This window comes from Alligator sinensis, unplaced genomic scaffold, assembly GCF_000455745.1.
Source record: "Alligator sinensis unplaced genomic scaffold, ASM45574v1 scaffold199_1, whole genome shotgun sequence".
NCBI lineage: Eukaryota > Metazoa > Chordata > Crocodylia > Alligatoridae > Alligator > Alligator sinensis.
The window spans coordinates 1,424,003-1,444,540 of NW_005842008.1; the positions used below are offsets into that span (position 1 = coordinate 1,424,003).

General features: G+C 42.1%; 1 protein-coding gene across 14 annotated transcripts in view; it reads right to left on the bottom strand.

Moving 5' to 3' along the window:
- Positions 1-20,538, bottom strand: part of EVI5 (ecotropic viral integration site 5) — a 161,732-nt gene that overhangs the window by 107,097 nt on the left and 34,097 nt on the right. For 13 of the 14 annotated variants that reach the window (XM_006021827.2, XM_006021826.3, XM_006021832.2 and 10 more), the window contains 2 exons: positions 11,785-12,014; positions 3,187-3,376 (listed from right to left, as the gene is read on the bottom strand). In XM_006021827.2, the coding sequence (XP_006021889.1) occupies positions 3,187-3,376; positions 11,785-12,014 (420 nt within the window). Of the gene's footprint in view, positions 1-3,186; positions 3,377-11,784; positions 12,015-20,538 lie in introns of those variants that run through there. The other variant, XM_025201871.1, reaches the window with a different exon arrangement.

A 20,538-nucleotide genomic window follows, 5' to 3' on the forward strand; every position in this document is an offset into this window, starting at 1 on the left:
CTCTTTCCACAGGCTTCTTTGTATGGGCAGAAAATCCTCATTTAAAATTTCCTCTTTTCCTTCATTGCTCTGCATTCAACTCTTCCTTTCCCCTTTCAGCATCATATTTTCCTTTCTGCATGTCCCACACAAAATGCACCCCCGCCCATTGCTTCGACTTTCCTATTACTCTACATCTTTACTGCCCACCCAATCACTCACAATGAAATAAAACAGAACAGAAGCTGGCAACCTGTGGCCTATAGGCGAGGTCACAGGGATACTGGATCCAGAGTGCAGCAGTACATGGTGACAGGGGGCACCAACACTAGATGCCAACTTATAGGTGTTCCCCCAGGTCTCATCCATTTCCTGTGGCACAGCTTGCCCAGACCCCCCTTTCTACCTGCATTTCTCTGTCCCTGAACCATTTGTCTGAACCCCCTCCAACAATACCCCAGCTTTTCCTGCTCTGTGCCAAGGGCTGCATTCTCATGGCCCCCAACTGTGGCCACCACTTACCCTCCCTGCCAAATTGGCTGCTGCTTCTTGGTAACAATAGGCATCAGTGGTGGTAGCAGTCAGTGGCAAGGGTAGAACAGAGGCTGCAGCAGGGAGGTATGAAAGTGAGAGCAACCCTCAACACAGAGCAGGGAGGGATGGGCTTTTGCAGAAGGGGCACTACCACTGGGATCAGCTGTGCCAAAGCAGGCAGAGGAGATCAGCTGTGAGGCACAAGAGTGCTCACCAGCCTCGGAAAACACTGGTCCAAACCAAGGATACACACTGGCTGCAATGGGGTCCTAGTCTCTACCTGTCCACCTGCCTCTGACCCTGTGTAGGTCATTCTGATCTGCAGCTAGAAAAAGTTGCCTACCCATAATCCAATAACCTCACTCAGCTGACACCCAATTAGAGATACCTAAAACTCACTAGAGGCCTTCCTGTTTGACTTCATAGTACTCAAGACATCTGCAAGTCTGCTTCTCTGCAAGACAACAACAACCCCAGCCTGAGCATCTTCACTCTTATCCATCTTACATAGGAGATAAGGGCCCAGAGCCATGGAAGGCCCAATGCAGCAGGCATGCTCAAAGAATACCACCCACACAACAGGATTAGATTATTACAGAAAGCAAGGGGAAGGTAGTGGCAGCAGTGATACCCAGCTTCCTATAAACACCCTAGTGACTGAAGCATTTACCCAAAAAACGGAAGACCCCAGCTTCAATGCCCTCCTCACCCCAAGGAAGGTTCAAACCCACCTCTTCTGCTTACTGAGGTGAGTGCTCTAACCATAAAACTAAAGGCTGTTCTTGAGGGGGACACTCCACTAGTTGAAGTTGTACAAATATGCAACAAAGAATTCAAGATTCACTGGGCTAGAGACAGCACAATTTTACCCTTAGGGCATCCATTTAAGAGAGGGAGTCATAACTTCTGCTTCCTGCTCAAAGGAATCTTCTGTATGCATTTTATCAAACTGAAGACATGTTCCTTCTTGTGCTCTCTCTCTTGCTCCATGATTCTTGAAGTTGTGCTACTGTGAAACAGAATTCAGCAGTACAGACTAAGAGTGCTCCCATGCCAAAATATCCCCTAACCTCATGGCTGGGCCCTTTCCTGGAATGTGAATTATGTGGGTTTTATACAAGGTCTCCCAATCCTAGGTGAATGTTCTGACCCATAGGCTATTACAGAAAATGCTGGTACCATCTCCCGTGTCTGAAAAAAAAGAGTGAGCTCAGTTCTCTGAAAGGCAGAAAGAGACTATTCTGGATTGTGGATCTCAAGTGGGCAGAAGCACCTTCTGCAGCCCTGAGTAAGGCACCTAACCTCTAGAAAGGGGAGAGGTTTCAGACATACCTAGTTGTTAGCATTTCCTAGTGATGTGCTTCAAGTCACCCCTACTCAGCATGCCAACTATTTTGCATCCTCTTCTGCAATTTCTACCATTCCATGTACTACATAGTATGCCTAGGCACCTAATACTAATTTCACCTTGGGGAGTAAGCCCCTAAAAGCTATGTGCTTTACTATTCAGGTTTTAGATGTTTGATCCATCTTTGTTGTACAGAACTACGTACGGCAGTGAAATGGGTTTGATTGCACTGATGCTACTACACATAGCTATATGTTGGAACTCTTTGCTTAGAGAGAACCTGGTCTTAGACTTAGTAGACACAAATTCATACTGAACATGGCAGGAGGTAACTATCCAGAAAGACACCAATTCATTCTCTCGTAAACTACTGGTAAGAGAGATGTGGGTCCTCATCTCTAAGAAGAGTTACAATGTATATCTGCGTGTAGCAGCATCAGTTCAATCAAACCCATTTCACTACTGTACATACTTCTATACAAAAGCGATGGAAAGCAAAACTCTAGTCAAGGGGTGGTCAATCCCCAGCTCCCAGAGTTGTGTCATCCAGCCTGCAGGGTTCCTCATGGGTCCAAATATTTGGCATTAAGGGAACAGTGGCAGCATTAATTACTGCTCCCCTGTTGCCAAATTTCCAGATCCATGAGAAGCCCTGCAAGCAGATAATGTGGCCGTGTGTGCTAGATTGGGTACACTGGTCTAGGGCAGTACAGGGCCCAATCTGGGCAGTACAAGGCAGGATCCAGATGCATGGGGCCAAAAAGTTGAGCACCACTGCTCTAGTCAGTTCTCTCTGGATGAGTTTTTAATGGAAGATTAACATTTAGGAGTCTGAAAAATTGATTGAAATTGCCATGAAATTATTCCATGAATACTTACCCCAGTCAAATAGTTTAGAAATCTTTTTGACTGATACTCTATGGGGAAAGACTTGAAGTACTATTGCCTGCACAGATGACACTCATATACCCTTGTCTGAGTATTTTGGCCCATGATATGAAATATATTCCCTATTTATGAAATTAAGAAAATACTGATGAATTTCCCTACTTTGCAATCCATTTCCAATGGAAGATTTAACTGAAAATGTTGGATATTCAGGACATATGTAAATCTGGCACCAAACAAAAAACAACTGATGTTTACAGGATATAGATGAGAAATCCAACATTTACTTACACACAACTGTAGTTTAGAATGAAAATAAATTCAATTAGGAGTTTCTATCATAGTTTTTTCCTAAAAATGTGGAGGATCAACTGGAGAATAAAGACCACTGGTTATACTACTACATTATAACGGTATCCTACTAAACTGAATAATACCTTAACTTGTTTTTCTTTCTTTTTCCGTACATCTTCCCATTCATTTACAATTCTCCCCCAAAGGATCCAGGAATCTTCTTCGAGATGGCTGAGGTTGCTAGAAGCTGATGAACTAGATACAAGGGAGGACCCACTATTCCTTCTTGACCCATTTACAGATCGTAAGGATTTGCTATCTGTCTCCAATAATCTGTAATATACAAGCAGGCAGTTACACAGAAAGTACTTCTAACCATGTTAGAGTGCATTCTTCATAATCTGATTACTTAAAAGGAAATAAATCAACTCTTTCTCTATCTTTCCAGAGAATGTAATCTAAAGGTCCCTTGGAACAATCTTTGTAACTTTTTAAAATACAGTAAGAAGTGCAAAACTTTGTATTCCTATTTCTTCTCAATCCACAATCTGTGGACAAAAAAATGGTCCAAATCACTATAGTTTTACAGCAACTGGAAACATTGAACAGGAAAGTATATTTTATGCCTTTTGCAGAAGTAGCACCACTTCAAATCAATCTCACCATGATCATTTTAGAGGCTGTGAAACTAGACTTTCAGAAAACAAAAAGGTCATTTGAGAGAGAAATTATATTTTAGTAATGTATTGCATGAGCAAGTGGAAAATGTACTCCCCCCCACACAGGTTACTAGTGAAGCTGGAAGCATAGGTGCCAGCAAGAAGGCTCTAATTCTGTTTTCATCTAGGTAAACACAAGTCTCCTATCCCAGGATCTCAGCTGGAGAATAAGCAGCTTTAAGGAAGGTATATATCCCTAATGACAGTGCCAAATATCAAAGCACTGAAAATGGACAACAATTTTAGGAAAAAGAAAGCAAACCCAGAACAGGCTGTTGAAGCCACCTCCTACATTACCAATGGCTGTCATTTGCATTAACCATTCTGCTCATTTTTTTGGTTTGGTCTGTGTTTACTTGGATTTTAAAAAGGTCTTTGATATGGTCTCCCATGCTGCTCTTATAAAAAAAAAACCCGGGGAATTGTGGGCTGACAGAGTCCATGGTCAGGTGGGTTGGGAACTGGCTAAGGGGTTGAACCCAGAGACTGTTAGTGGATGAGTCTGTATAGTCTTGGTGGAAGGTGGTTAGTGTCATCCTGCTGGGTTCAGTTCAAGGCCCTATGTTGTTCAACATCTTTATCAACAATTTAGAGGAGAATGTGGAAAGTACACTGGGCAAGTTTGTGGACAATACTAAGTTATGGGGAAAAGCAGTTATGCTAGGGAATAGGATGAGGATCCAAGAGGACCTGGACAAGCTGGAAAGGTGGGCAAGTGGAACTGGATGCAGTTTAATAAGGATAAATGCAGAGTCCTTCATCTGGGGAGAAGTAACCAGAGACATGAATATAGGTTAGGAAATGTCCTGGCCAGCATGATGGCTGAAAGGGACCTTGGGATTATGGCTGATCACAGGATGAACATGAGAGCCACTACTGCGATGCTGTAGTCAAAAGAGCTAATAGGATACTGGGATGCACTAGCTGATGTATCACGAACAGGGCTAAGGAAGTGGTACTCCCTTTCTACTTGGCACTGGTGAGACCCCAGATGGACACAGTTCTGGACACTGCACTTCAAAAAAGATGTGGAGAATCTTGAAAGGGTCCCAGCAAGGGCCACAAGAATAAGGGCCTGGAGGACAAACCTTATGAGGAAAGACTAAGGGATCTGGGACTGTTCAGCCTGGGGAAGAGAAAACTAAAGGGGGGACTTGGTGGCTGTCTAAGTACATAAGGGCTGAGTATTGGGAGCTGGGAGAAAAACTGTTCACTAGGGTGCCGCAGGGGAGGACAAGGATCAATGGCCATAGACTGTTAGAGGATGGTTTCAGGTTGGATGCAAGGAAGAACTTCTTTATGATAAGGGTAACCAAAATCTCAAATAGACTTCCCAAGGCGGTGGTGCAGTCCCAAACCTTGGAAGTCTTTAAGAGGAGACTGGACAGACACCTTGCTGGGATCATTTGATCTCAGCAGTATTCCTGACCAGAGCAGGGGGGCTGGACTTGATGATCTTTCGAGGTCCCTTCCAGTCCTTAATTTCTAAGATTCTATGACACTATACTGGAGCACCCAATGCCTCAAGATAAATTACTTACAAATTATGATTCAGACATCCATATCAAAGCTTTGGCTGAGGCACTTAACAGGCACATACATGTCACTATCCTGGAAATTTTACACTAATCCAAAATTAATCTAATCTGATATTCCATGATGCCTAAGGTTTTTCTATGGTCCCATTTATATTGTATCATAATATTTGTGAGGTATTTCATAGTAAGGGTGTGCAAAAAGGGCCCTATTTGATTCAGATTCGGACCGAATTGGGAACAGTAATTTTATTCGGATCACTGTCCCCGATTCGATTCAGCTGAATCCGAATCTGTAGATTCGATGCTGATTTGGAGAATCAATGATTCAGACACAGACACAGCTTTAAATGTTTTTTCTACATACCTCAAGGTACCAGGCGCGGCTCATGAATGCTGCGATGCTGGGGCAGGTGGAACACCCCACAGGAGTGCAGGAGAGCCTTGCAGGTCTGCCGGAGAGACTGTTGTGATCCTCTGGGGGGAGACCCTTGCGATCCACTTACGGGTCTGACTGGGGGAGTGCTGGGCCCCCCCCCACACACACACACCCTCCCCAGCTTGGCAATCAGCTGCAGGGGGACCCTGGATACCCCATCAGACCCAGGAAGCATCAGTCGCTCAGCCAGGGGGGTGCAGGGGGTCCCGATATGCTCTCCAGCAGACCCAGAAGTGGATCAGAAGTGCTTGTGGTCCACTTCCAGGTCTGCTGCCGAGCACGCTGAGGAACCCCCCACGCTTCTGTGGGACACTGCGTGTGCCCCAGCATTGCAGCATTTGTGAGCCACCTGCTACTTAGAGGTATGTAGAAATGTAGCAGAAAGCCCCTTTTCCTCTTGCCTGCAGTTGCTCTCCCCTCCTTGGATATGTTTTTCCTCTTCTACCTTTTCTTCCTTTCTCTTTCTTTCACTTTAAGATAAGGAATTGTGTTTTGAAATGTGTACGTGTGCATTTTGTATCTCCCCTTGTATTTTGGTATTTTTATCTATTTGTGTGCCATGGCATTACTTTTGTAGCTTATATTTTATACTCCTCACCTTTCAACTTTCAACTAAATGTGTTTAGTTTCATAAGTAAGTTATACATTGTAACAATGTTAACAAGGGTAGGAATCAAACTGCCCTTCCCTGCATCAAGCTGGCCCCTGAAAGAGCAAGTGAATCAGTGATTGAATGTGTAACACGGTAGCAGGCAGCAATTAACACCTAAGGAAACTGCAGATCAACCAACGGAAGAACTCAACAGAAGACAATGTAACAACCGAGAAATCTCTAAACATCACTGATCAAGGGCTAGAAGCCCTCGCCTGAGTTAATCAACGCTGGGGAACCAACTTTTGGGATGAATATCTCCAGATCAACCACTTCCAGAGCCCTATTCAAAATTCATCAATGGACTCCCAAACCCGCACATACATGTGGACGACCCCTGGGGCTGACAGATGCCATCCAGTAGCCACTGAGGGGCGAAGTCCCACGAGGGTCAACGACCCCTGGATTGGGCAAACCTGAAAACTGGGGAGTCACCAAAGTCTGCCAAGGACGATAAAAAGCAGTGAAAAGTGACCCTCAGGGGCGCCCTCTTGATCTCCAACTTGACCCGACCTGTCCAGCCAGAAGGACCAGCCGGCGACCCCCTTCTGGAAGATAATGCCATGCTGAAAGAAGCCTCAACGGCAGACTCCAGTGCCTGTGGGATAGGTATACCTGACTCTTGTAGCTTGCTAGAGTGTGTGTGTGTGTGTGTGTGTGTGTGTGTGTGTGTGCGCGCGCGTGCGTGCGTGCGTGCGGACCAGCCCCAACGTTTGATTCAACTTCATTACAGTGCTTCAATCTGCCTAATAAACTAGAATTTTAAGGATCCTGAGTTGGACATTTGTAGCCAACAGAAAAAACATTTAAATCTGTGTCTATGTCCGAATTGCTGAATCTTTCCGAATCAATTCAAAGGGTTCCGATTCGATTCAGAGAGATTAAAGGGTCCTCTGATTCTATTCTGATTCGGAGATTCGGCCACTGAATCAGCCAAATTGAATCAGGGACTGAAGCTTCGCACAGCCCTATTTCATAGTACCCTTGTGAGATACAAGTAGGTTCCCCAATTTCAGAGATGAGTAAACTGATACTGACTGTGTTTAGAACCATCACAGATTACGTATTTTCATTATAGTAGAATCTGCAGGTCCCAGACAGGACTGATCCCCACTGCAATAGGCATTGTGCAAGCTGAGACTACCCTGAACAGCTCACCATTTTAACAGTTATGGAATAACTACAAGCTTTTTGTTGGACAATAAGAAGGACAGTAACAGGATAGGGCTGAGTGTGAACAAAGGAGAACAAAGTAAGGATAAAGGCCTGAGAAACAAAAGAGACAGGAGCAGAGCATTGAGGGAAGAGGACACAGAAGAGCAAGATATACCTGAACTTACAGTATTTAGCAAGCAGAGGGAAGAAAGAACAAACAGGTTAAAAGTCATTCATTGGCTATAGTAAAATCCATAGCTCAAACCTGAGAATTCCCAGGATGTTGAGAGGTGAGGGACATCAAAAGATTTGCTGGCAGCTGCAGCAATACCTGTAGGGAGTTCCAAGGAGGCTAGGGCTTAGGATATCCTCCAACACTTTGCCTTGTGCTGACAGAGTTGGCCACCATAGGGGAGTCACGGCTGCAGAGAACCTCCTTGCCCGAGATAGCTCTTTACCTCATTAATTACATTTACCACTGGGTTGCTGCTGTGACTACTAAATTTGTGAAGAGCTCCAGTGAACAGGGCTCTAAGGTCTCATCTTCAACTGACAATGAAGTACGTAAAAAATAATACTGGTAATTATTATCTTCACCATCATCATTATTTTAGTTCAGGCTTTGGTTAGAAGCAAAACTTCAAACTCTACTTTCAAATCTATAGTGTTGGTTTTCTGTTAGATCTATATTTGTAAGAAAGGGCAGATGGTATTAAATCTAGAGATATAATTAGCTGAGTAACTTTTGATGCCCCTACATTAAAATGTGAAAGCCAAATCGCCATATATACAATTTTATTTTTTCAGAAAGTTATAATCCACATTGTTGTGCACATACATGGTCATAACCTCAGTGCACCTTCAATATTTTGGCTCTCTCAACTAAAATAAACATTCAGTTATTTACAGTGCCTTTCCCCTTCTCAGCTCACCCTTTAATATTTGAGCAAGTTAGTAATTTTATAAACAAAGCAGATTCTAGAAAGTGATTTAATCTGTGAAGACAACATGCAAGTACAAACTTTTAAGTTGGGGAGGGGGCTTAAAAGAAACAGCACTGCCTGAATGTTCCCAAAAAGTTAAAGCTGTATTCAGTACAAATTAAAGAAGAGTCTGTTTTTCACAAAAAGGAACTCAAAAGTTGGAGGGGGAGGGGGAGAAACCACCCAGAATCACTATTCAGTTGCTATGTATGTACCTACAAATGAATTTTAAATTAGTTTTAAATATTTTACATTTAAAATATTTTAACATTAAATATTTAAAATCCTGAACTACAATGATTCATTACAAAAAATTAAAAAACTAGAATGTCTATTTTCAAGCTGTATCTTCCTAAACAAAAATCAGATGCCAAGTAATTCCAGATAGAAAAACATGCACCTAATGGAGTCCAGAACAAACATGTTAAAGTTATAAACACAATATTGCAGCTCTAAGAATTCATTTTTTTAGTTTTCCTATGTTTCTAAAAAAATTGACAAAATTCCTATTATAATTTGGACCTTACCTTGTTAAATTCATTGCCCTTGGATATGTAGTTTCTTTAAAACACTACCAACTCAAACAGCTTTATTTCATGTAAAACCTTTATCAATGATTTACTATCCCCAAACAGATCCTTTGGTACTCTGGACTGAACCATATCAGTGTACTTCTTAGGGGATTACAATAATACATAGACAGCTTTGGTAATGTCATGGGTTAAAATGGTAGAATTTCATTATAGAAAATCTGAGTTTTCTTCTCACTTTTGATCTTTTGTGGCTCTTGGTGTTTAAGTCCCTTACATCCCCCATCTTTACCTATGAACTAGCAAAGCCTGAGGATTCTAAATCTTAATATTTACACCAACAGTAGTTCTTCTGATGAGCAGAAACTGTGAGTTCAGAGAGCAATTCCTTACTGCCAAAAGGTGATTATAGTAAAAAACTGGCAAAGTTTCATTAAACGCACAAAATCCTCCAGACACATGCCTCAACTCTGTTTGAAATAGTATTCTTTGTGAAACATGCGAAAGCATGTTTTCAAATATCAGGTTTACTGTGACAAAATATCTTAACCTCTGACCATAATTCACAAAAAAGAAAAAGCCCCTTAGAGCAGGGTTTAACCCATACCAAATAAAACCAGACAACCTGGTTTGTGAGGTGCCATATTTTAAGTTAAAGTTAAATTGTTAAACTTTTGAAAAGTTGCTATTAATCAGTATTAAAAGATCTCTGCATCCTCAATCATTCACTGCTTAAAGAAAATTGGAAGTCCCCAAAGCCATATTTGGTAAGGAAATGAAAAAAAAAAAGTTTGGAAAAAGCAGGGATAGCAGCTCTGACTCTCAAACCAAAGCTGCTTGTGAAGCTAGCCTGTACCAGTAAGCTCAACAGCAAGGTACAGCCTTAATAGCAAAGAAAATTAACTGCTTTCTAACAGCTAATCAACAATTATTTGGTAGCTGAATCAGATAGACACCCTACATCAAGAACCTAGATGAGGCAGGTGTTGAAGAAGCCACAAAGTCAGACAAGGCAAGATCAAGCATTTGCTTTTGGCAGTGATTGAAAAATATTATGTTTTCACGAGGTACTGGAGATTATCTGCTGCTGCCTGCAGTGTCATAGCATATCATCCACAGGGCAAAGTAATCACATGAAAGACATGTCACTGCACGATGAATGTCTGCATGAGGCAGTTCAGAATCCTTACTTATCTTCATTTATTCTAAATCTTAAGCCTAGCACAGGGGTAAGCAAACCCTGGCACATGTGCCAGAGTGTGGCACACAAAGGCATTTTGCTTGGCAGATGCACCTTGAGGCATACAGTGTGGGAGCCGCAAGGAACCCAATCCTTGTTGTGGCAGTGCAGCCCAGGCTCTTTCCCACTGTCTGCCTCAAGGCGCACATGCAACCATCACCAGCAATAAGCCAGGCTGGGATTCCAAGGATCCCAATGCAGCTGCTTGCAGCCGCCCCACCAAGCAGGCTGGGCTTCATTGCAGATAGCAGGGGCCTGCCCAGAGCCTGAGCCAGCTGTGGCAGGCAGCCTGGAGGCTGGGAGAAGCTGTTCCAGGGTCCCTAGAGCCCTCGGGCAACTTGTTGCTAGTGGCAGATGCATGCATACATACCCTTGGGGCAGGCAGCAGGGAAGGGGCCGGGACTGCTGCCACAAGGGTTGGGCCTCTTGCGGCTCCACCACCATCCATCCCTGGTATACCAACGTCTTATAACTTGAGGTCACAGGTGTTTTTGGCACTCTGCCCAAAAATGTTGCCAACCCCTGGCCTAACATCACACTCTAAGATGATGTATATATTTTGAAAGACCAAGTATTAACTCAAACTGTAACTGAAACTGAATATTCAGAAGTACTGAAGGGTGGTAGTTTCAACTATTCTGGCAGTTCTGACAAATCTGTCCAGTACCTACTCTGGTGCACAGAATGCATGTCAAGGGGTTGACTAAAATAAGCAAGACGCTGGTAACAGAAGTCAGCTGTAAATATAGGGGGAGTATAACACTAAGCCTAGACAGGATTCACAAGCTCCCATCCAGTACCATAGCAAGCAAGTTTGGCTCCCGGGGCAAGCCCGCAGCGACAGCCCACCCTCGCCCTGAGCACAGATCCGGGGGCACACGCTCTCCCCTCCCCCCCACTTCTAGCCCGAGAGTGCAAGCAGCAGCAGGAGCCGCCCTCCCCCAACCCCCAAGCCCCTCCAAATGAGTCACTCATGGCTCCATCCCAAGCCCTGCTGGGCAGTGCCTGGTGGCACCCCTTTGCTTCAGCACCCGGGGCAGTCATCTCCCCCCTCTTGCTACGAAACCGCTCCCACCCTTTCAGACAGCTTTAAAAAACAGTATTATTAAATAAGGAAAAAAGAACAAGTTAGATGTCTGTAAAAGTACTCCCTTTCAAACTGCATACCAGATAATCACATGGCTCCAGCATCAACTCTTTGCATAAGTCTAGAAACAATGTGAATACTGTTAGAAAGCCATAAAAGGTAATGTTACACTTTAGAATGCTACAAAAAGAGATGTTTTTCTTAAATTTCAGATTAAGAATATTCAAAATGTAAATGCTTGTTCCTATATGTAGTAATCTTCAGTTGGGCTTAACATTCTACCAGGAAACTTTAGCATTTTTTTTTTAAAAGGCTCTATCGTGAACTTTCAATAAATCTATTTTTAAGTCTTTCTATTATTATTTCAAGAGCAAGATACCAAAGCAAAGTTTCCCACTCACCTATTCTGCTCTTCAAGTTTAGCCAGTAATTCTAGCTCGTCTGGACTCAACTGCGTTGGTGAGGATGGCGATAGTGCTGGTGTTGAGGGAGTGGTAGAGGAGGATGTAGTGTGTAATGAGGCAGATGGACTTGCCACCTGACTGGCCATTTGACTGACAGTGTGCGATACAGTGTTCTTCACCCATGAGAGAGTAGAACTCAGCTTTCCTGCAACCTTGTCTGTCGCCACCTGCAAGCAACAGAAGGAAAAGGTGTTGCTAAAATTCAGAGATACAGAATATGAAATGTAATTTAAATAAACTAAATTAGTCTGCCATTTATTCTCTATTTTATAAAAAGCACAATTTCAGATTATCTTGTTTCCAAGAATACATGTTGTTAAAAGCAGTGAACGAGATGCATATGCAAGTATGACAGCAAGATGATAAGGGGGAACAAGTCCGATCCATATGCTGCAGATGAACAAAGAATACAGAAGAAAATGCTCAGAGACAAATCACAAGACTCGATTTTCAAACCCAGAATCAGCTAAAACTTCTACAATATAAAAATCAAGATCCTATCAAGACATGCTGGTCAAAGTGACAACGAAAGAAGAGGAAAACATGCTATTGACAATAAAACTTTACTCAAAGTGACACACAACCAAGCAAATACTCCCAGACTGTTAAATGTTTCTCGCACTCTCACCAGCCTCTCCAAATGCAAAGGACTGGGTGGAACTTGGGTCAATAAGATCAGTGTTTTATAACAAATAAAAATTAAACCCTTCTGACCTCTACCTTCATGAAGAAAACAGTAGTTTTGGAAGTATGCCTATGAACCTAGAATACAAGTCTACTCTCACAAATGGATCATGGAAAGATTGCTCCAAAAACCCCGTGCTGGTCTTCACAGAATAACTAAAAGGAGTCGAATTCACAAGTCAAAAGCATACTCCAACTCCACACTTGAAACTCCACCAGCAAAGGAAGGTAAGGCTTTGATCTGTAGTGATCCATCTTCTCAGCAGTCCTAAACCAGTGGTATTTCTCACTCTAGTCCAAGTTGTCAGCCTAAAGAAAGTGTAGTCCACATCGAAAAAAATATATCACAGAAAGATGGCTGGCACAAGTCAAAGGTTACTCAGGGGAAAACAGTAGATCTAAGCAAAATTTTTCTATGCAGTCACACTGCTGACTTAAGCATCTGTAGACTGCTACAAATTGATGCGCTGCCCAGGGGTTGGCATAAAGACTGCTTGTGGCAGAACCACACAGAACCACAAAGGCAAGCCTTTCTTTGCAGGATAGGGAGACTTACAAACCATACAACTTCTTAATGCATATTTCTTTTGCCAGGTGCTGCTTTCAAAACAATACACCGTGTGTTGTGGGAGGAAACAGATACTTAAGATTTGAAAAAAGCAAAGATCATTCAAATCCCACATGCCCAAGTCAAAAAGGGAGAAGAAAATACCCAAAATATAACAAAATTTGCTAAAATTAGTGAGGCCTCAATTCTAGCACTTCCTGTTGGGAAGTGGGACTAAAACTGAAGGCTTAAATCTACTAGTCTACATGAAAGAAATCTGTGCATCCACACACATACCTTATATGCCAAAGATGCATCTTTTGCAGCTTACAGCAATAAGACAACTGTGCATCATTGGGCATGTTCCCTGTTTGACAAACTTAATTAGCATTCTGTGACTTATTTTGTTTTGTTTTCACTATTTCCAATTCCATTACACTAATATATTACAAAGGTAAGACAAAAGTGTCTTTGCCTCCAGTCTTACATGCGTTTCTCTTTCACTGCCCTCTCCTTCCTTGTACGGCTCACTCTGTATCATTGGGTCTCAGCCTCCTTAGACTCAAATCACCCCTCTGAAAAGTGCCACTTTAAAAAAAAAAAGTTCTTCACCCATTTTTTGACTAGGAAAAAATAATATAGTAATTGTTCTGTTGCAAAAAACTCAGAAAGACCATAACAGGTGAGAATGTTTTTGACACTGTGGGTTCCTATTTGAAATTTCTGGGCACATCTTGTAAACCATGTGTAGGTCTTTGCATACATAACAGTACCAATATTACACAGCGCCCCTCTGCATGGCATCCTTAAAAGGATCTTTCAGAAGCCAAGTGTCATGACACTCTAGCTGAGAATTGCTGCTCTATACTGCACTACCTGTCTACAAAAAGAGCTTATTTATTCACATCACATTTCTTTTCCAATTTCTCTTCATCAATTCTCCCCACTCTCTCCCAACCACTCAATCCTAGGACTTAGAAACCATACCAGAAATCTAGAAGCCACAGAACTAAATCTATTAAAGAAAGTGATTTTGAAGATGGGAACGTAGTAAAAAGCCTACCTTTGATCTAGTTATTGGGAAAAGAGAGGGCAAAATCCCTCTACAATGAGTATGGACCGATTCTTTGGAATCAGCCCCCAAATAGTACAGGTTGGAAAGCTAAAAATCCAGTTCTGCAACAAGGAAGGAATACTCTACCCACCCTCCCACTCTCGAACTGTCTGGCTGCAGTGGATCTTTTAGGCCCAGTGCTCTCCTTAAGCTCTTTCCCCAGGCAATCATAGCAGTGATGAAAATGGACAATATAGTAAATTATCTCTCTGCTGAAACTGGGGAAAGCTAAACAGAAGCTCTAACAGTTTATCTTCACATTCTGAAAGACAGCAATACATAGACCACAACTCTATGAATAAAAGATGCAAAAGAAAAGAAGTATTTACTACAAATGGCTGCTACTTGACTGGAAGATATTTTACTTGCCCTTTTAGGTATCTGAGCAGTTTGTTATCCAAAGACTGGGAAAGGGAAGCCTGGCACAGAATGCTGCTATGTTCAAAAGAAGATATTTCCCATAGGCTATATATATCACAGAAGCACTCCTCTCTATCCAACAAACAGGCCAGTACTGCTAGTATGGTGACTGACTGTGTGTGTGTTGGGGGGGGGGTACTCTGCCACAAGCCCTCAGAGGCCCTGAACATCGCTGCTGCAGCCAGTGAGTGTGGGGCTTTTTTTGTTTTTTATTTAAGTGCCAGGAGGCTGGGGCTGGCAGGGGTTAGGGCTGGGCAGGACAGCCATGGGGGCTTCTCCCGTGGCTCCCCCTGCCGAGGTAGAGGCAGGCACAGCCAGAGGAGCTGTGGGAGAACCTGCAGCTGCCTGGATGTGCCTGCCTCTCCCCAGCTAATCCGAATTTCTGAATCAGCGCCAAAACTCCAAAACAGATTTGGCCGAATTGAAACGGAACAGTGATCCAAAACACCGAAATGAATCACTGTCCTCCAAAATGGCCGAATCCAAAACCAAAATGAAACACCCATTTCGCACAGCCCTACCAATTAGCACACCAATTAGCTTCATTGTGCTGTAATTGCAGTATGTCATAGCAGGCATCCTGCACTTCTACAGACACCCTAAGTGCCCAAATGGTTTATCTTGCATAACCATTGTAAAGTGGGCAAATTCTAACTATTCTCATAGCCAGGCCAGCTAGACCTGGGCTGACACACCTCCAAATCTGGCTAGATACGTGTGGATGCCTTCACTTCACTCTGAAATGAAGACATCCAACTATAAAGCCTAGATGGTACCAGAAGTTGTCCCAACTGGCAAATATTGCCTATAACTTAAGATGCGACTGTTCCAAACTGGTAGAGCTGGACGCCAAAACGTTGTTAGTTACATAAATTTATTTCTCAGGCAATAGATACAAGGCTTCTAGAACAGCATGCCAAAAAGCTGGCTCTTGGTATTTAAGAAAAAGTAACAGAAGGGTTATTTTGCAGTTGAAAAGACAATGTGTCAGGAACAAGTTCTCCTTTTGGCTCTGCCAAACGGCAGTATGACCTGAGGTAAGTTATTTAACCTCCAAGCCCATTTCCCATTTTTAAATATGACGATTGCATTAGGGGAAAAATCTTAAATGGAGTGATTTAGGTAACTGCAAAATATGTTTACCACATAACTGTAAAAATACAAGCAAGTTAAACATGAGCAACACGAAACTTGTGAATGGAATCTACGCTCAAGCCATCTAAAACGATGAATGATTATACTAATATTTAGCCAAATTACAAACAATTATATCCAGTTCATATCTACAGTGTTACCTCTTACTCAGATCTGGTTTTGTTTTTTTTCTAAACAGGAACATCCATTATAGACAAGAAAAGAAATTCAGTTTCAAAATAATGTAACAACACTACCAAGTCCAAACAAAAACTGAAAGGTAATTCAAGTCTCAAATTCACTGTATCAATTCCATTTTTTATACAATTACCAAGATAAAACAAATGGAGAGAAGATTTTTTTATGCTTTTTAATTTCAAGCTATTGCTTGTTAAGATGTACTAACATAAATGCTGCTGAAGTTCTCTATTCGGTTTCCCTCAGGAAAAGCAAACTAAAGTACCTCAAAATACTACTGTATCAGTAATAACAATTAGACCAAAATTATTAGAATATATTTAAATCTATTGTAATTAATGACAATCCCAAAAGGTACTTGGTTGTAAAAGCCAAAAAGTTTAGAGAAATTATTCATTTGGGGTGCTAGGTATAATTACTGGTCCACACAGCTCTTGCTAACTAATCACATTGTGCTTTTCTTTTTGTATCCAACTGCTAAATCATGTTAACAGCTAAAAATACATCTATATTTTCCATATAAGTGATTTCCCTATTTGCCCCAGCAATAGTAGGCTATCACAAATGGAAAGGTGGATAACCCATGAGAGGTGCTGTACAATGAACATTTTAGAATACCTAGCTGGTCAGCTGTTATACAAAAGGGCTGTCAGGCTGTTAAACAGCAGCCCCCAGGCGCAACCCATAATTTTTTGGGGCCCCCTGCAAGATATAGTTTTGGGGTCCCCTGACCCATCAAAAAAATAAAAAAATTTTTAAAAAAATCAAACCTGCGGTTAACTGCAGTATAAACTCACTGAAATAAAAGTTGGGGCCAGGCTGCGCTGTCGGGGGCGCGAGGTGGGGGCAGCACGTACTGGGACACCTGGGTTCCCTCCCCAGGGCCAGGGTGGAGCTGAGAACTCCTCTCACACTCAGCTGGGAAGGGGTTGCCTGCATCAAGCCCTTTAAACATGGCGCAGGCAGCAGGGGGAGAACAGGGCATGGTCCATTGGCTGCGGGGCCCCCTGTGGCCGCAGGTTCCACGGGATAGGATGTTTAGGCCCTAGCAGCCCCCAGCCTCTTACCCAGTCGCCACTCTTGGCACTCTAGCTGTAATAGCAGACAGTCTCCAGAATCCCCCTCCTTCCTCTGACTGCTGCTTCATTTTTCTGCCTGGGCCAGGACAGCACGCTGCCATATGCAGGGAGCTAAATGAGTCTGGGACCACAAAGGGCTTGAGGGGGGGAAAATCACACGTGTGATGCAACAGCAGGTGGGGGGCATCCAATATAGCACTGTGGATGCTTACACGGGCACATGGTACAGCAGGGGAGAAGGGAGGGGTCTGGCATGTTGAACACCCCCATGGCCTGTACCCTGCTGGTGAGGCCTGTGGAGGCTTCAAATTTGGACAGCTGTTACAGAGCATCAAATGGCCTTCTAAACATGTAAACTAAACCAGGATTGCCAGCTGAACCTGATGTACAACCATCCATACTACACACCTAGCACCTTCATGTCAAGGTGGTCAAGAACTATAAGGCAGAATGTGTTCACTAGTCACCAGGATGTGTGCGCAATTCACCTCTTCCCACAATGAGATAAACCTTCTGGAGTTGAACAATAAGCCACACTGACAGGGAGCTATGCTGATAATGCCCATGTTACACTTCCCGTTTTGTGCAGGTGACATTTTCCCCTGCTAACAATCTTGCTTCCAAAATAAAATAAGAAAGTACTTTATTTTTTTTTAAATCTGAAGTGACTGTTTAAATAAAGGCTCAATAACACTCACTCATCCCAAAGTTGTTTTAGCATATAAGCATCACTGAACACATAAAACACTTTTAAATATTTTTTATACCGTTTTTTATTCTGGCATTTGTATTCACTTTTAATTATGACAAGCTTAAAAAAGCTTGTTACAGTTAAACGGGAAGGGGGGAAATTAAAATTGCTAAAAGTAAAAAGAAGCCTTTTTTCTTCCTCTTTCAGTTGGACTACACATGGCATAAAAAAAAGCAAATTTCCCTTTTTTACGAACTACAGTAGCAGAACTACTTGCTACTGAGTGAGCAAGTAAATACAGTGCTTTTACTGCAGGTTGAAGCTCATTAAAAAAATTAAAAGTTATTTTACATCAGAGAAAATTTTTATTTTCTTGGTAGGCAAAACATTACATTAAAAGTCTCAGGAACTTAGCTTCATTAATTCTGTCTGGAGTAAGAACACAAAATCAAAAACTGTGATAAAACTGATTAACTTAATTTTATCAACCATATAACAAATACTGAGGAAAACCTGGAATCCAATATTAAAAACAGAGAAGCTACTAATTTTCCAGTTGCAGAAAATAAGGGAAAGTGCAGCACAATAGTTAGAAATGTGGACAAGGGGGCTGGGGACAGGTTTCATGCAGAAAAAACACTGACGTCTGCCCTCGGACAAGCTACTTAACTTTGGATGTGCTTTCCCTTCTGTCAGAAAATACTACTTACCCCCTTCCTAAAGTACTTCTGGAGACCCCAATACAAAAGGCACAATATACAAAAGGCATAATATTCCATCTTCCCGCAGAAGACGGAAACCATAAGGAACCTGAGATTCTTCCAGATTTCCTGATTTAAAAAAAAAAAAATCATTGCATATGTTTTACTCCCCAGCCACATATTATCTTTAGGCTCATACTGAAAGTATAAATAATGCTGTCATTCCACTAATTTTGCCACTTTACAAAGTCTTACATAATTTGAAAAGAACAATACTAATAGAATATACAACTTGAAAATATTTAATGTTCAAACAGTTTAGAATTTAAATTTATTTCAATTCTAGATTTATTTGCAGAGGGATATTACTGTGATTTGCATAAACTCAAAAACAACTTTAGCTATTCTAACCCTGAAGGCTCAACTTAGGAATGCCAAATTAAATTGCATTTTGTTAATGCTTTATTACTTGTCCTTAGCACCATACACTAGCCATAGAACTCTGTCCAAGTCTTAGTACTGACAAAATTCTCCAAGATGTTACAGCTTCAACTTGCCAAAACAAAACAGATAATGGAAATTTTAAAGATACAATCCATGTTTTCATCTGCTTGTGTAGCAGAAAGGGCAAGAGAGACATTTTGCCCTATGGGTATGACCTCTTCAGTTAGGGTCTGGGAGTCCTGAGAAGCCACTTGAGTTATCCACAGAAATCATAGTACATGAGGAAGCACAGAAACACAAAACTGGACCCTTTGTGGTAAAACAAGATATTAGCAAACCTTTATTAACTAACATAACACAGTCTTTATGAAATGTCACTATCAATCTGCAAGCCCACAGTATCACCCAGCTATATCCGCAGTGTGGCAATTATGTTATCCCTTTGAATGCTGGATGGCAGGCATGGACTCAGCAGGTGATACAGAAGCCCTTCAACAGCTCTGGATCCAGTGGCCCACAACACCGACGATCACTAGACACCATACTGGGAGCAATCGGAACCGGCACTGGTGTCCTAAATACCATCAATACAGAGGTGCTCCGGAACAAATTGGCAACAGTTGGAAATCTGCTTCACCAATTGGACGAACCTACAAGGGACAATTTTGAAGCCTCCACTCAGCTAAGTGTTTCTATTGCCTCCCTCATGCAGTGGATAACTCAAGTGGCTTCTCAGGACTCCGAGACCCTAACTGAAGAGGTCATAGCCCTGGGGCAAAACGTCTCTCTTGCCCTCATGTGTACCCAGGCCCAGGTATGGTACCTAGACATAATTAAGGGTGTTGTAGTAGTGGTGTTTAGATACTGATTTTAATTTTGCTGTTAGTTTTAGGAGTTTACTTTTTTTGGTGTATTATATGCAGGTTTGTTTTTTTTATTTCGAGCGTTAATAAAAGAAAAAAATTTAAAAAAGAATTAGTAAATTGTTGGTAAACAGTTTTGTATGAAGGATTTAATGACATTGTTTAATTTACTGGGAAGACTTTTGTTAAGGAGAAAGATTGGGAATAAGTAGGTTGAGTATAGATATGCTTTGACCTTGACTTTTCAGTCTGTCCCTATGTGATGTTCAGAGACCCCAGTGTTCAGTCTTTGCTCATCAATATTGGTTTTGGATGTGTCTGCCTCCGCACCCTATGCCCCTCTATCACTGTGAATGAGTTTTATAATATTACTGACCTACAGCACAACCTCTGTCCGTGTAATGTCAGATCCATTACGGGATGTGACATACAATATAAAAGAAAAGACATGCTGCATCAGTCCCTCACCTCACAGTACAGCCTCTTCAAACCTAAACTCACTCCAGTCTACTTAGGCATGTCCCCCCAAGCCCTCAGACATGCCATCACACACCCAGAAATCCAACAGGCCTTACAAGCATTACAGTCCCAAGCCAATAAAACCTACACTATTATCCAAACTAACAACCACCAAGTTACCCAGGTACTCACCAAAATCAAACAAATCACCCACTACAGCCCTTGGGAGACCCTCCTGGGCTGGTCCCCAACTGCCACTGGTATTCTGAATCTCATGATGCACCCCATCGTAGTGCTGTTTATCCTAATGATAATTTTAACGTTCCTAATTATATTCCTGTATTGCAGACTTGTTTC